This window comes from Nerophis lumbriciformis, linkage group LG03, assembly GCF_033978685.3.
Source record: "Nerophis lumbriciformis linkage group LG03, RoL_Nlum_v2.1, whole genome shotgun sequence".
NCBI classification, from domain to species: Eukaryota; Metazoa; Chordata; class Actinopteri; order Syngnathiformes; family Syngnathidae; genus Nerophis; species Nerophis lumbriciformis.
In genome coordinates this window covers 12,009,620-12,025,635 of record NC_084550.2, presented here as the reverse complement: position 1 = coordinate 12,025,635, position 16,016 = coordinate 12,009,620, and the positions used below count along the sequence as shown (strand labels likewise).

The 16,016-nt window shown below is 41.3% G+C and overlaps 1 protein-coding gene across 2 annotated transcripts; it reads left to right on the top strand.

The window, feature by feature from the left end:
- The first annotated feature begins 9,317 nt into the window (after nucleotides 1-9,317).
- Nucleotides 9,318-15,600, top strand: LOC133579208 (nipped-B-like protein B). Of its 2 annotated transcripts, XM_072912670.1 has the most exons (3): nucleotides 9,318-11,082; nucleotides 11,746-11,803; nucleotides 13,583-15,600. In XM_072912670.1, exon 3 carries the CDS (start codon nucleotides 13,631-13,633, stop codon nucleotides 13,943-13,945), a length of 315 nt encoding a protein of 104 aa, XP_072768771.1. In that variant the 5' UTR covers nucleotides 9,318-11,082; nucleotides 11,746-11,803; nucleotides 13,583-13,630; the 3' UTR covers nucleotides 13,946-15,600. The 2 variants fall into 2 exon arrangements, with proteins under 2 accessions (XP_072768771.1, XP_061789742.1); XM_061933758.2 differs by lacking the exon at nucleotides 11,746-11,803.
- Nucleotides 15,601-16,016: the final 416 nt, after the last annotated feature.

Here is a 16,016-nt window from a genome sequence, read left to right as displayed (position 1 = left end):
ATGTTAGCATAGTAAGCTAGTTTGTTGTAGAGCACTTAAATTACATATTTTGTGGCGTTTATGTATACAGCATAATGCATGTTTTATTGTAGTATGTTTGTGTGTGTAATTGGCTGTGTGTGCATGTCTGTAATGTAAGCTTGTATGTTTTCAGTTTTACCCTTTTTACGGTCAAAAAACCTGTGGACAAGAAGACGTTTTTCAGAGTGTTTGATCTAGAAAAGGTGTTAGGGTAAAGCCAAGATATTCCTACATATCGAGGGCGGCACAGTAAAACGATGTCTTTAACGCAGAAGATAAGACAGCATGCACAAGAACAAATAATGGATTGCACAGAAAGCTCAATACGGACAAAATTTACCACTCAACGAGGTCAAAAGTTTCCTCCACCGAGGCTGCAGCCGCCAGAGCATGCGCAAAAGCAGACGCAGCCAAAGTATGTCTGTCTTTTGCACAAAAAGAAATGACACTCAAAGTGGAAAAAGCACAACTCGAAGCTGAGATGGACATGCTCTTACTGGAGCAGGACGCAGCAGCTGCACTCGCCAAAGCGGAGGTCTTGGAAGCCGCTGTGGAAGGAAGTGATCGAAGCAGCTCCTATTGTCACATCAAGCAGTTGTTTGAACATTCAGTTGACACATTAGAGCGCACAAAAGAATACATAGCCACTCAGGCCCAAGAGAAAAGTCAAATAAAAGTTGAATCACCACACAATCAGCCATCATCATGGAATGAAACACAACATTATAAACCACCAGATGTGAGCTCCATTCAACACTCACATCTCCAGACAGAGCACAATGAACACAGAGTTGGCTTTGTTTCTACCCTACAACAAAGGACGACACCTTCACGGCCAGAAGTCACATCAGTCACCAGTCCATCTTCAAACATACGAGACAATCACCAAGATTACAAGTCAAGCTACAGTTCTCCTTTGCATCCAAGGTCCAGCCGTACACCTTGTCAGCCTGTCTACAATCAAGGGAATGTGGCAGACTTTGCAAGATATCTACCTCACCATGAGCTAGTCACAACGAGCCTGATAAAGTTCAGCAACCAGTCATGCAGTTACAGGGCATGGAAACAGTCCTTTGTGAACACAGTCAGAGGCCTCAACATAACGTCCAGTGAATAAATGGATTTGTTGGTCACGTGGCTAGGCAAGGAGTCAGCTAAGCATGCAAAACGCATCAGGGCTGTCCATGTCAACTCCCTAGACAAAGGCCTAAAAAGGATATGGGAAAGACTGGAAACCTGATACAGCGCACCCAAAATGGTTGAGGATTCACTGAACGGATCCACGGCTTCCCTAAAATCATCAACAGAAACTATTCAAAGCTCCATGAGTTGAGTGATTTTCTCATAGAATTGGAGGCAGCCAAGGAAGATGGAGACCTGCCTGGCCTTGCATATTTGGACACAGCGCGTGGGATAAACCCATTAGTTCAAAAGTTACCATTCAACCTTCAAGAAAATTGGCTCAACGTTGGCACAAACTATAAATTACAACACAATGTAGCATTTCCCCCCTTTTATGTTTTTGTTGACTTCATTGGAAAACAAGCTATACCGGTAATTAGGAATGACCCAGGCTTCAAGTTTGCAGGTCAAATTGACACCTCAAAATCAGACAGAGTCCAATGGAAGCAGATCCAAAATAGAGAAGTCTCAGTTCATAAGATCGATTTCCAGTCAACTGCCCTTCCTATTAATGACAAACAACACTTTGAAGCTGATGATCCCGATAAACAATGCCCTATTCATAAAAAGCCTCACATGCTCCAGAAATGTCGGGCCTTCCGTACAATGCCGTTGCAACAACACAAGAATTCCTGAAAGAGAATGGCATATGTTTTAAGTGTTGCACATCCACTCAACACATAGTGCACTTAGTAATACATTTACAGTTTTTTGCTGAGTGTGAGAGCGCAAAGCACATTTCTGCACTTCATCCTGGACCTGCACCATTGATCCAGGTCCCAACCCCCTTGACACAGCTTGGCGGGGAGCAAGACTCAGAAACTTCAACTGAGGTCAGTGCTCGATGTACGTATGTGGTGCGATCAAAGCTACAACATCCTGTTCAAAGATCTGCCTTGTTAAAATATATCCTAACAGCCGTCCTGAGAAATCCCTGAAAGTTTATGCAATCATTGACGAGCAGAGCAACAAGTTCTTTGAGATCTTCAACATTCAAAATCCTTCATCTCCATACACACTCCGAACCTGCTCTGGAGTGACGGAAACCACTGGGAGAAGAGCTTCAGGCTACAAAATTGAATCCATGGATGGAAAAGTGTGCCTCTCCTTACCAAGCCTCCTGGATTGTGATGATCTACCTAACAACAGATCAGAAATCCCAACACCTAATGCTGCAGCCAACCATACTCACCTCAAATCAGTTGCTAACCTCATCCCAGAGCTGGATCCTAACGCGTCCATCATGCTTCTCCTTGGGAGAGACATCATCCCTGTCCCCAAAAGTGCGCAAACTTGACCTGGGATGGGTGATCGTTGGAAATATAGGCTTGGAGGATGTTCACAAGCCGACCACAGTGAATAACTTCAACACCATTACGACTGAACAAAGGCGTACCGCAGTCTTTAAACCTTGTCCTAACGTATTTCAAGTCAAGGAGAGACATGGCCAGTTTCAAAGCCCTGAAATCTCAAAGGTAACCTTCACAAAGAAATGTAAGCAAGATGACGTGGGCTCTACAGTGTTTCAGCAGACTAAAGATGACAACAAAGTCGGTCCATTCATTGATGACATCGCCTTCCTGCAAATCATGGAGAGGGGTTTGGAAAAGGACATAACCAACAGCTGGGTAGCTCCGCTGTCATTTAAGACTCCTAGCCCAAGCTTTCTGATAACAACAAAAACAAATCCTTTTTCCTCTCTGAGACGCAACTTCGAAAGAAAACCAGTGATGAAAGAGCACTTTTTTAGCTTAATGGAAAATATCTTTCAAAATGAACATGCTGAAATAGCTCCCCCACTCACATCTAATGAAGAAAGATGGTATTTACCGGCCTTTGGTGTCTACCATCCGAAGAAACCTGGGAACATCCGTGTGGTGTTTGACTCCAGCGCCCAATACTATGGTGTGTCACTAAACGACGTGCTGTTAACTGGACCCGACCTCAACCTCAAGGAGTACCCCTTATAGGGGTACTCCTCAGGTTTCGCAAAGAAGCTGTAGCCATAACAGCAGACGTTCGGCACATGTACCACTGTTTCTTAATCAGAGAAGATGACCGCAATTATCTCAGGTTTTTATGGTTCAGAAACAACAACTCATGTGAAGACATCATGGAATACAGAATGAGGGTCCATGTCTTTGGAAATGGTCCCTCTCCCGCAGTGTCCATCTACTGTTTAAGACTGAAAAATGCAGAGCCTGTTGTAAAGCAGTTGGTCAACCGTGACTTTTATGTAGAAGACGGGCTAACGTCACTTCCCTCCGTCGAAACTGCAGTGAAGCTGCTCAAGAGGACGCAAGAGGTTCTGTCAGACTCAAACTTGAGGCTTCACAAAATCGCCTCAAATAAAGGAAAAGTTATGAATGCATTCCCATCTCAGGACCATGTCATCAACTTAAAGGACCTGGACTTCACTTCAGATACCCTGCCCATGCAACATAGTCTGGTACTTAACTGGGATCTAACGTCAGACACATTTATCTTTCAAGTAGCTGATGAGCAAAAGCCTTTCACCCGCAGAGGTGTCTTGTCAACTGTCATCAGCATCTATGATCCCCAAGGATTTCTTGCCCCTGTCACTATACACGGCAAGCTGATCCTGCGTGAGCTCATGCAGAACAACGGAGATTGGGATGCACCTCTTCCTCAAGAAATGGAAGAGACATGGTCAACGTGGCGATGCTCATTGAAAGATCTCAGCAATCTCCAGATCCCAAGAGTTTACACACAGGCCTCTCCTACAGCGCTGTCAAAAAGAGAGATAGTCATCTTTTGTGACGCTTCCACAAAGGCAATTGCAGCAGTTGCATACTTAAAACTAACAGAGAAAAATGGAACCAAACACGTGGGATTTCTCATCGGAATGGCCTAGCTTACACCCTTGTCAGAACAATCTGTCCCTAGACTTGAGCTTTGTTCTGCACTATTAGCGGTGGAGCTTGCCGAGCTCATCACCTCAGAGATGGACATGGAGGTTGACAACACTTTCTACAGCGACAGCAAGGTCGTTCTTGGTTATATCATCAATACCTCTTTTACCAGTGTCCACTGACCCAGATGACCCCCAATCAGAGAAATGTTCCTCAACATGAAAGTAAAAAGCCTGCTACCAAATTAGATCAAAGTGTTTCTGACTCAGAGATAGAGATAGAAAACTTTTCGGTTATCAGAAAGGACAGAAATAAACATGGTGGGGGTGTTTGTATATATATTCACCAGGATATTAAATACATAACTCGCACTGATCTCAACCACAATGCCCTCGAATCTGTGTGGGCGGAAATCAAATTTAAAAACGCTAAGCCGGTACTGATAGGGACTGTTTACAGACCCCCTAATCAGAGTGATTTCTATGGGGCTCTCGAGTAGTGCTTGGCTGGGGTAGACAACGTGGAGAAAATTATAACTGGAGATCTGAACACAGATATTCAACGCAGAGATGCGCCTGTCTTCAGATCCTACAACAAGCTTTGTAATCTACACGGTCTTTCCCAGCTAATAACACAAGGGTGTGTGATTCCACCCAATCAACCATAGATCTCAAATAAAAAAATAGTGGGGTCATGATCTGTGGTCTTAGCGACCACTATCTAACCTTCTGCACCCGCAAAATAGCTAAACCCAAAGCCAACGGCAACATAACAGCTCAATCCAGAGCCCTTAAAAAACATTCCAGTGACAATTTCAACCTAAAATTAGGTGAGTGGGACTGGTCCCCTGTGCTCACGAGCAACCTGAACGATGATGCTTGGGATCGCTTCAAAACAGCGTTCCTAACGATACTAAATGACATGGCTGCCGTGAGAACAGTCAGGATCAAAGCCCGCTCTGAACCATGGATGGGACTTAATAGCTGCCATAAAAGACAGAGACAGAAAATACTCCGAATACCAAAAGTGTAAAACAGATGTAGATATACAACCCAATAATAACCTCAAATCACTCCTTTCAACACTCAAAAAGCAATGCAATAAAATAAGACAACCCATCCATCCATCCATTTTCTACCGCTTATTCCCTTCGGGGTCGCTGGAGCCTATCTCAGCTACAATCGGGCGGAAGGCGGTGTCCACCCTGGACAAGTCGCCACCTCATCGCAGGGCCAACACAGATAGACAGACAACATTCACACTCACATTCACACACTAGGGCCAATTTAGTGTTGCCAATCAACCTATCCCCAGGTGCATGTCTTTGGAAGTGGGAGGGAGCCGTAAGACAACCAACCTGACTAAATCCTTAAAAAAAAATTACATTAACGACAAAATAGAGGAAAACACAAATAAGCCACGTGAGCTCTGGAAAATCCTCAACAACCAGCTTCCTGGTTGCAGCCAGAAACTTAAAACCAGACTCACCAACATCAACATCAAGGAGGATGACTCCCTCATTACAGACAAAATGGAGGTAGTAAGCAGACTTAACACCTTTTTCACCAGCATAGCCACAACTCTAGTCAATAAGCTGTCCCACCACTCTGGTCGCTTTGGTGTAGAACACATTAAAGCCTTCTACAGAAAGCTAGGAGTATCCAACAATGATTTCAAATTAAGAAATGGTCTCAGCTGACGAGGTGCAAAAAAAATTGAGTGCGCTCCACCAAAACAAGGCCACCGGCCTTGACAATATCCCCTCCAGATTCCTCAGGGACCTGCCTCCATCATTGCCCCGATCATCACACACATAATTAACCTCTCAATTACACAAAGTCAAGTACCAAAAGATTTCAAGAGAGCAAGACTAACTCCCCTCTTTAAAAAAGGTAGCAAATTGGAACCTGGCAACTACCGACCTGTTTCTATTCTCAGTTCCACTTCGAAAGTAATGGAAAATAAAATAGTTTATGAACAGGTCGATAGTTACCTTACCACTAATAAACTCATGTACAAATTCCAATCCGGCTTCAGAACTAACCACTCCACTGACACATGCCTTCTCTATCTGACCGACCACATCAAACATGAGGTGGACGCGGGCAAATACTGCGGCATGGTCATGCTGGACTTTTAGAAGGCCTTTGACACCGTTAACCACGCTATACTGTTGGATAAGCTCAGAGCAATCAGATTTGATAAAACCTCATCGAGCTGGATGCAATCTTACTTGGAGGGGAGGGAACAGGTGGTAGAGGTGAACGGCACCGTGCCCCTCCTTCCTAATATACATAAACGACATGTCATCAGCATGCGACTGAATGGTTCTTGTTTGCGGATGACTCAGCCCTGCTGGTATCCGGCAAGGACAAGTCACAGGTGGAGAAAATCCTCAGTGCTGAACTCTGTAGAATTTGCACCTGGCTCGCTGACAACAAGCTATCCATACACTTGGGTAAAACGGAATCCATCCTATTTGGGTCCCACATCAACCTTAAGAAAGTCAGTGACTTCACAATAAAAGTGGGTGACATTGTTATCACCAGGAAAGATGAGGTCACCTACCTAGGTTCCATTCTAGAGGGTAATCTTTCCTGTGATAAAATGGCAACCAAGGTAATCAGAAAGGTCAACCAACGAACGAGATATCTACAGAATCTCCTCTCTGGTCAACCAAAGCACCATGAAGATTCTAGCGGGAACTCTCATTCAACCCTTTTTCGATTACGCATGCACCTCCTGGTACCCTAGCACCTCCAAAACCCTCAAATCTACACTCCAAACATCCCAGAACAAGCTAGTCAGATTACTTCTAGACCTCCACCCCAGATCACACCTCACTTCTACCCACTTCTCCAAAGTGGGCTGGCTCAGGGTGGAGGACAGAGTAAAACAACTTACACTGAGCCTAGTCTATAAAATCTGCTACACCTCCCTGATACCGAAGTACATGTCAAACTACTTCCTTAATGTAAATGACCGCCATAACCACAACACCAGGGGGAGCTCCTCTAACCACGTTAAACCCAGATTCTGATCTAACAAAGGTCTTAACTCATTCTCTTTCTATGCCATATCAATGTGGAATGCACTCCCAGCAGGTGTAAAAGAAAGGGCATCTCTATCCTCCTTCAAAACCGCACTAAAAGAACACCTCCAGGCAACTACAACCCTAAACTAACACCCTCCCTTCCACATCCTACCTCCTCGGACTGTAAATAATCAAATGTAGGCACTTTTTCTTATGCTTTCTGATCTCTCTCTCTATGTCCACTACTTGCTGTGCATATCCTACTAAGTCAGTCCTACACTGTTCCAATATCCATTTCTCTGATGATGCGATTGTTGATGACTGAAGTGTTGATATCAACCAAGCCTAACACCCCCCCCCCCCCCCCCCCATATCCCACACCCCGGATTGTAAATAATGTGAATAATTTGATGTATATACTCTGATGATTATCTTATCCTGTGTGATGACTGTATTATGATGATAGTATATATCTGTATCATGAATCAATTTAAGTGGACCCAGACTTAAACAAGTTGAAAAACTTATGCGGGTGTTACCATTTAGTGGTCAATTGTACGGAATATGTACTGTACTGTGCAATCTACTAATAAAAGTCTCAATCAATCAATCAATCAAACCTTGGTGTTACACACATGTACTTTGATATAGGCATGTACCTTGGTGTTACACACATGTACATTGATATAGGCATGTACCTTGGTGTTACACACATGTACTTTGATATAAACATGTACCTTGGTGTTACAAACATGGACACAAGAATGGTTCAAATTTATAAAGAAGGCAAGGGTTACAATTATTTCACAACAGGTCCAATTTCTTTTATGTTTGTATTTTAATGATACCATATGGTGAGATCACCATATTTTAGCTACATGAACGTGTTTTTTGTTTGTTTGTTTTCACCAATATCTAGCAGTCACACACCTGGCAATTTTATTTAGCAATATTTGGTATAATAAGTTTCCAACAAAATACTAGGTACATCAAAGTTATTTACTTTAAACAGAATGACGTTTACCCCTACTTATGACGTTGAAGACATTACACACCATTATACTAAATGTATGACTATTCCTTGCAGGTTGCATGAAGGAATTGTTGTACAATCCTATCAGCAATGAAAGGCAGTTTTGTTTCCTTAAGGCCGAGTGTATGCCTTCCATGAATGTTCACTGTGCTCCCCATAGGCTGTGGCTTGCTATTGAGAAGAAGTCAATAGTGCATATTGTACCTGTTTTGCTGGGTGTGTAATTATATAGGATCATAGAAAACCCAATCTGAATAATACAATTCATATTAAATGTTTAACTTGTGTCGTGCTTAAGTTTTAACCCAGAAGGCAATGCATGTAATATTCATTCTGTTTGTGTAAAAGTTCAACATTTAGAATGATTTTGAAGTTTTTAAACCTCTTGCCATCTCCAGGTATTGCATAAATTACAATGATTTTTGTGACTCTAGAATTTTTTATTTTTTTTGATGATGATCATGTTCCACAGATTCCACTCCATTGTTGTGTTTTGGGTACTGAAAAAAAGAAAAATAATGTGTCATTTAAAATCATTTGCTGAGTAATATAACTGTTAATTGGTACTTTTTAGTAAAAAAAAATAACTGTCAATTGATACAACCTATTAGTAGATAATCCATGACACTTAGAACATTTCTGATTACAGGATAACAATGATGTAATGTACCTTTTATGAATATTTGTACACAACGTTATTGTATAATGTAGCAATATGTTTCAACAATGTTTATTTCAACTACTGTCCATGTCATGTTTTATCATACCCGGTGTGGTGGATTCAGAACTATCCTCTACTTGGCCAGTCTGTGGGATAACTTCATCCATGGAAGCAGCAGCAGTAGTTGACGTTTCTGTAGGTCCGTGCCGCACTAGTGTTCTTCTTCTTTTCACGCTAACTGTTGATGTATAGCCCATTTCTAACAATGGCAAAGGGTGGTCATCCGTTGGTTTACCATGCAAGAAATGTTTACTGCAGATCTGTGAGTCGGCGTGGCGCAGTGGGTGAGTGGCCGTGCGCAACCCGAGGGTCCCTGGTTCAATCCCCACCTAGTACCAACCTCGTCATGTCCGTTTTGTCCTGAGCAAGACACTTCACCCTTGCTCCTGATGGCTGCTGGTTAGCGCCTTGCATGGCAGCTCCCGCCATCAGTGTGTGAATGTGTGTGTGAATGGGTAAATGTGGAAGTAGTGTCAAAGCGCTTTGAGTACCTTGTAGGTAGAAAAGCGCTATACAAGTACAACCCATTTATTTATTTATTTATCTTTTGTAGGCTTCCAGTCCACCCACTTGTTATTAGTGTTCTTACATTTCCTATTAACGGCCTTAATCCATCTTATTTTCATGTCTGGATCTTTCATGTATAACTTTCTCCGACTTTCTAGGACGTGTTTTATGCCACTTCTTTTTCTGTCTCCTTTTGTCCACCAAACTTTTAACGTTGTGCGTGAATGCACAAAGGTGGGTTTTGTTAATGTTGACTTGTGTGGAGTGCTCATCAGACATATTTGGTCACTGCATTAATGCAAGCTAATCGATGCTAACATGCTATTTAGGCTAGCTATATGTACATATTGCATCATTATGCCTCATTAGTAGGTATATTTGAGGTCATTTAGTTTCCTTTAAGTCCTCTTAATTCAATGTATATCTCATGACACACTATCTGTATGTAATATGGCTTTTCATTTTTTGCGGCTCCAGACAGATTTGTTTTTGTATTTGCCCCCCGCGACCCCGAAGGGAATAAGCGGTAGAAAATGGATGGATGAATGGATGGATTTTTGGTCCAATATGGCTCTTTCAACATTTTGGGTTGCCGACCCCTGGACTAGACGTATAAGATTTCATGGAATTTAACGATTAAGAGTGACAGATTGTTTGGTAAACGTATAGCATGTTCTATATGTTATAGTTATTTGAATGACTCTTACCTTAATATGTTACATTAACATACCAGGCACGTTCGCAGTGGGGTTTTTTATGCGTCATATAATGTACACTTATTAAGCCTGTTCACTATTCTTTATTTATTTTAAATTGCCTTTCAAATGTCTATTCTTGGTGTTGGGTTTTATCAAAAAAAATTCCCCAAAAAATGCGACTTATATGTTTTTTTCCCTCTTTATTATGCATTTTCGGCCGGTGCGACTTATACTCCGGAGCGTTTTATACTCCGAAAAATGCTGTAAAAGAACATCCCAACACATCATCAAGGTTTTATATACACGCTGTAAGTATATATGTAATGTAGTAATGGGCACAATAAAAATAACATGTAATATTTACGTATTTTGCTCATTTTAAGCATACAGCGGTGCATTAACTTCAAAAACGCATCTGTGACAGTTTGACCCCATACTGTCACTGTTTGACCTTTGGACTTCCTCACAAACTGTGCACATTTGTTGGGAAGCTCAACATGGACACAAACATTCAATCTTGTTAGCCAGTGAAAAGCATGTGCTTAACAAACAAATTGTTACCTGTCACTCACCATGGCTCTGAACAATTGACCAAAAGAGTCAGGGTGGGGTTGAGGTCTTTATATAGGTGACCACACCTGCATTCACTAATTAGGCCAAATTTGGGTCGAACCATGATCCTCAAAAGCTGGGTGTTACAGAAGGACACTGGACATTTAAAAGTTGTGTTGTCTAAGCCTGAATATACTGTGTTCAAAAAAATTACTGCTCTACACATGCAAAAGTACTATGTCAATACTTTTTAGACATGTGATGGTTATTTATGGTGTAATTTACAAAATAACTGTTTTCTTAATTCCCCCTGTCAAATTGGTCCCAGCTAGTGGGCGGGGCTAAGGGCTATTTAAGTTGGAAAATGCCGTTTTTCTGACAGTCTGCTGTCGGTCACTGCCAGAGGAGGATCTCTGTCCTGAGCAAGAGTTTCGGTCTCCATGCATCAAACATCTACTGAGGTGATTATTTTGATGATGAGATTATGTTGTGTTGTAACCGGCTAAATGAGTTTTGTTGACTGCTAATTGATTTTGCTAAATCTGTTTTGATTATTTAATTCTTTACTTTGACATATTTGATTATTGACCTTTGATTGTGAATATATGTATTTTCATATAATGGATGATTTACATTTTGATTATTTTTAATATGCTTATTTTGATTAATTATATAGGCCTATTTAACGCATGCAACTTCGAAATGTATTTAGAATATAAATGTACTATATATAATATACGATACTAATATTGCCTCTATTACCATTACAGATTGTGGGTGCTTTGTTTTTTCTGTCGTTGTTCTCCTTTTGACACTTTTTGGGATTTCAATAAATGTTTGTAAACTGTTACCAACTGCGTGCCTTGCCATCCTTGATTTGAAAGTCTGGTTTGCAAAGGTTACATTACCTTCACCCGAGCCAGGGTGTGACAGCATCACAAAGTTTGCTTTTTCCTTAAAAAATATCACAGATTATTACTCAATACGGACATCATGAGAGACAACAAACATAATAAAACATCTCTTACTGTACAATGTCTGCTATCACTAGGATGTAGACTGTTAAGATGTTGAATGACTCATAATAAGACCAAGCAATTTTGTGTCTTTCTCGAAATTTACAGTTCTAAACTGGATGCCAAATTTGACCAACTCACCAGAATATGTCTTCATCCTATCAAGGTGAGAAGCATTATTTAGGATCTAGAATAAACTTTTACAAGCTCGGAGGCAAGAAAGCAGGTTAAATTGCCTTTCAAATGTCTATTCTTGGTGTTGGGTTTTATCAAATACATTTCCCCAAAAAATGCGACTTATACACCAGTGCGACTTATATGTTTTTTTCCTTCTTTATTATGCATTTTCGGCCGGTGCGACTTATACTCCAAAAAATACGGTATGCCTTTGTTAAAGGGGAACATTATCACAATTTCAGAATAATTAAAACCATTAAAAACCAGTTCCCAGTGGCTTATTATATTTTTCGAAGTTTTTTTCAAAATTGTACTCATCACGCAATATTCCAAAAAAAAAAGCTTCAAAGTGCCTGATTTTAACCATCGTTATAAACACCCGTCCATTTTCCTGTGACGTCACATAGTGAAGCCAACAGAAACAAACATGGCGCATAAAACGGCAAGCTATAGCGACATTAGCTCGGATTCAGACTCGGATTTCAGCGGCTTAAGCGATTCAACAGATTACGCATGTATTGAAACGGATGGTTGTAGTGTGGAGGCAGGTAGCGAAAACGAAATTGAAGAAACTGAAGCTATTGATCCATATCGGTTTGAACCGTATGCAAGCGAAAACGACACGACAGCCAGCGACACGGGAGAAATCGAGGACGAATTCGCTGATCGCCTTCTAACCAACGATTGGTATGTGTTTGTTTGGCATTAAAGGAAACTAACAACTATGAACTAGGTTTACAGCATATGAAATACATTTGGCAACAACATGCACTTTGAGAGTGCAGACAGCCCATTTCAGGCGCGCTAAGAACATATATTTTTCCATGATTTCAGCACTCAGGTTAACCATACCTAAATAGACACAAAATACTGCATTATACAAGACTACCCGAATGTACTCGAATGATTGAAAAAAATAAATGTTTTTAAGCTAAATTATTGGTAAACACAGTTTATGTATAATAATTTACGTAAAACAGCGAGTAATGAATAAAGTTTTCATCAATTAATATATTCTGTAGACATACCCTCATCCGCTCTCTTTTCCTGAAAGCTGATCTGTCCAGTTTTGGAGTTGATGTCAGCATCTGCTTTGAGTGTCGCAGGATATCCACACATTCTTGCCATCTCTGTCGTAGCATAGCTTTCGTCGGTAAAGTGTGCGGAACAAACGACTGACCATTTCGTCGGCTTTCCCCACAGCCTTGTATTTTGAACAAATTCCGTCCAATTTCTTGCCACTTTCGCATCTTGGGGCCACTGGTGCAACTTGAATCCGTCCCTGTTCGTGTTGTTACACCCTCCGACAACACATCGACGAAAGTGAGAAAATGGCGGATTGCTTCCCGATGTGAGAATAATAGAAAGGCGTTTAATTCGCCAAAATTCACCCATTTAGAGTTCGGAAATTGGTTAAAAAAAATATATGGTCTTTTTTCTGCAACATCAAGGTATATATTGACGCTTACATAGGTCTGGTGATAATGTTCCCCTTTAAACAATATCACAGATTATTACTCAATACGGACATCATGAAAGACAACAAACATAATAAAACATCTCTTACTGTACAATGTCTGCTATCACTAGGATGTAGACTGTTAAGATGTTCTATGTAGACTGATGTAGACTGTTAAGATATATATATGTTTTTCCCTTCTTTATTATGCATTTTCGGCCGGTGCGACTTATACTCCAAAAAATACGGTATGCCTTTATTAAGTATCTGTGTTCATGGCCTAAGAATTGTCTTCTCTCCCCTGTGCAGTCCTCTCGGAGGTCGAGACGAATAGGAGACCCCTCTGACCCCGGCCGCATGAGCGAGACCGTGGAGGTGATGGACGTGATCGCCCTTTGCTGCCCCAAGTACAAGGAGCGGCCTCAAATAGCGCGCGTGGTCCAGAAAACCCCCAGCGGCTACACCATCCACTGGATGGCCGGCTCCTACTCGGGGCCCTGGGCGGAGGCCAAGAAGCGGGAAGGACGCAGACTGGTGCCTTGGGTGGACACTATCAAGGAGTCGGACATCCTTTACAAGAAGCTCGCCTTGACCAGCAACCACAAACTGAGCAACAAAATAGGCCAGACTTTACGCTCACTGTATGCAGCGCGGGAGGGAGGAGCTAGCTAATGGCTCCTGTGCTTTTTTTTGTTGGTTTTCTTTTTGTCCCCGCTCCCATTTTTACATGATGAAAGTCCTCTTTCTCCTCCTCCTCCACCTCAAGAGGCAGCCTCCAACCACACAGCCAAACGTCACTGGATTCACACGCCCTCCCTAATTTTTTTATAAGAAAACACAAGAGGGCGTGACTATTTGACACTACATACTTTTACATGAGCTATTCTTTCAAGAAAACGACTGATTATATTCGAGGGACGGCTCATGTTTGTCTATGTACACGTGCAGAGGATAGGATCCAGGAGGCATTCAAGAAATAGTTGGCTGAAATGATCTCTTCAAAGGCTACCAGAGGAGAACCTGGAGGGAAATGTTTTGTCAACATTGTCATGGAAGCTCCTTCGCTGTTGTGCAGCCAATTCTAGACGCTCATTTCTACTCCCACTGTATTATAATGATAAATGGGTTGTACTTGTATAGCGCTTTTCTACCTTCAAGGTACTCAAAGCGCTTTGACACTACTTCCACATTTACCCATTCACACACACATTCACACACTGATGGAGGGAGCTGCCATGCAAGGCGCTAACCAGCAGCCATCAGGAGCAAGGGTGAAGTGTCTTGCTCAGGACACAACGGACATGACGAGGTTGGTACTAGGTGGGGATTGAACCAGGGACCCTCGGGTCGCGCACGGCCACTCTTCCACTGCGCCACGCCGTCCCCCCTATTATAGTTTAACACAACAAAAACTAAAAATGTTTATCAGAATCAGAATCAGCTTTATTGTCATTACGCAAGGTAACGAGATTGAGGCCATTCCATACAGTGCGATGTGTGCATGCTAGAAAAACAATGTGCAAATATATAAAAATATAAAAAATGTAGAAGTGCAATGAATATGGTGTGAAATGAATATATACATGAAAAAACAAAAACAAAAACAGGTTGGTTGGTGGAATGGGTTATTGCACCGAAGAGAAGGCAGTTATGAGGGACAATGGGGCAGTCCGTTCAGGATGGTTATGGCCCTGGGGAAGAAGCTGTTCTTTAGCCTGTTTGTTTTGGTTTTAATGCACCTGTAGCGCTTCCCAGAGGGCAGCAGGTGGAACAGGTCAGAGCCAGGGTGGGTGCTGTCCTTGATGATGGCACTGGCTCTGTTGAGGCAGCGGGAGGTGTAGATGTCCGTCAGAGAGGGGAGAGGGCGGCCGATGATCTTCTGTCTATCTTATATCTCTGAAGACAAAAAAACTGTAAAAAAAAAAGAATAAAACCTTAAGTGAATGTTGGAAATTAGTCTTTTTGATGTTCTTATTAAAGTGTTTTTTTGAATTTATGATACTACTAGCACCTAATGTTTTTTTTTTTTTTCATTTTAGCTTTTAGATATTTGAAAGAAAACAAAACAAAAAGAGAAAAAAAAAAACAAGGATTTTTATTTTTGTTCCATTTTTATTTGTCCATGCTGTACAATGGCAAGAGTCCTCTGAATATAATTTATTCTATTTCAAACTACGCATGCAGTATATGTGGCCTATTGCAGGAGGATATTTTGTAAATGTAGATTTTGTTGTATTAGGTCACCTTAGTAATAAGAGGAAAAGGGGATTCATAACCTTTTTTTGGTGAAACAAATACTGCAATAAATTTTCTACTTCTCTTTGTCACTTGTCTTCTCGAACTTGATCCTATTTTCCAAGTGAGGATAGCAAATACTCAAGACAAGTGCAGCCACGTTTAAAATGTATGTTTTCCTATTAAACAATACATATCAATGTCAGGTAACTGTAAACTAAATTGTTCCGGTGCTAAAGGATTTTGCATTTTGTAAAACAGCCCATATACTAAAAAGTTGTATATATATTTTTAAGGGGGGGAGAAAAAGCTTGCTTCTAGGCTTTGCTACATTTGAAAAGTATAATATAAACTTTAGTCTCCTTTTTTGCCACCGGGTTGGAGGCCACAGTTATTATTTACACTTTATTGTTGACATTGTTCGTTGAAAACTAGTTCATATTCTTATTGTATCCACATGTGTCATTTTAGTTATACTATTTTCTTTTCTTTGGCACTCAGCATCAAG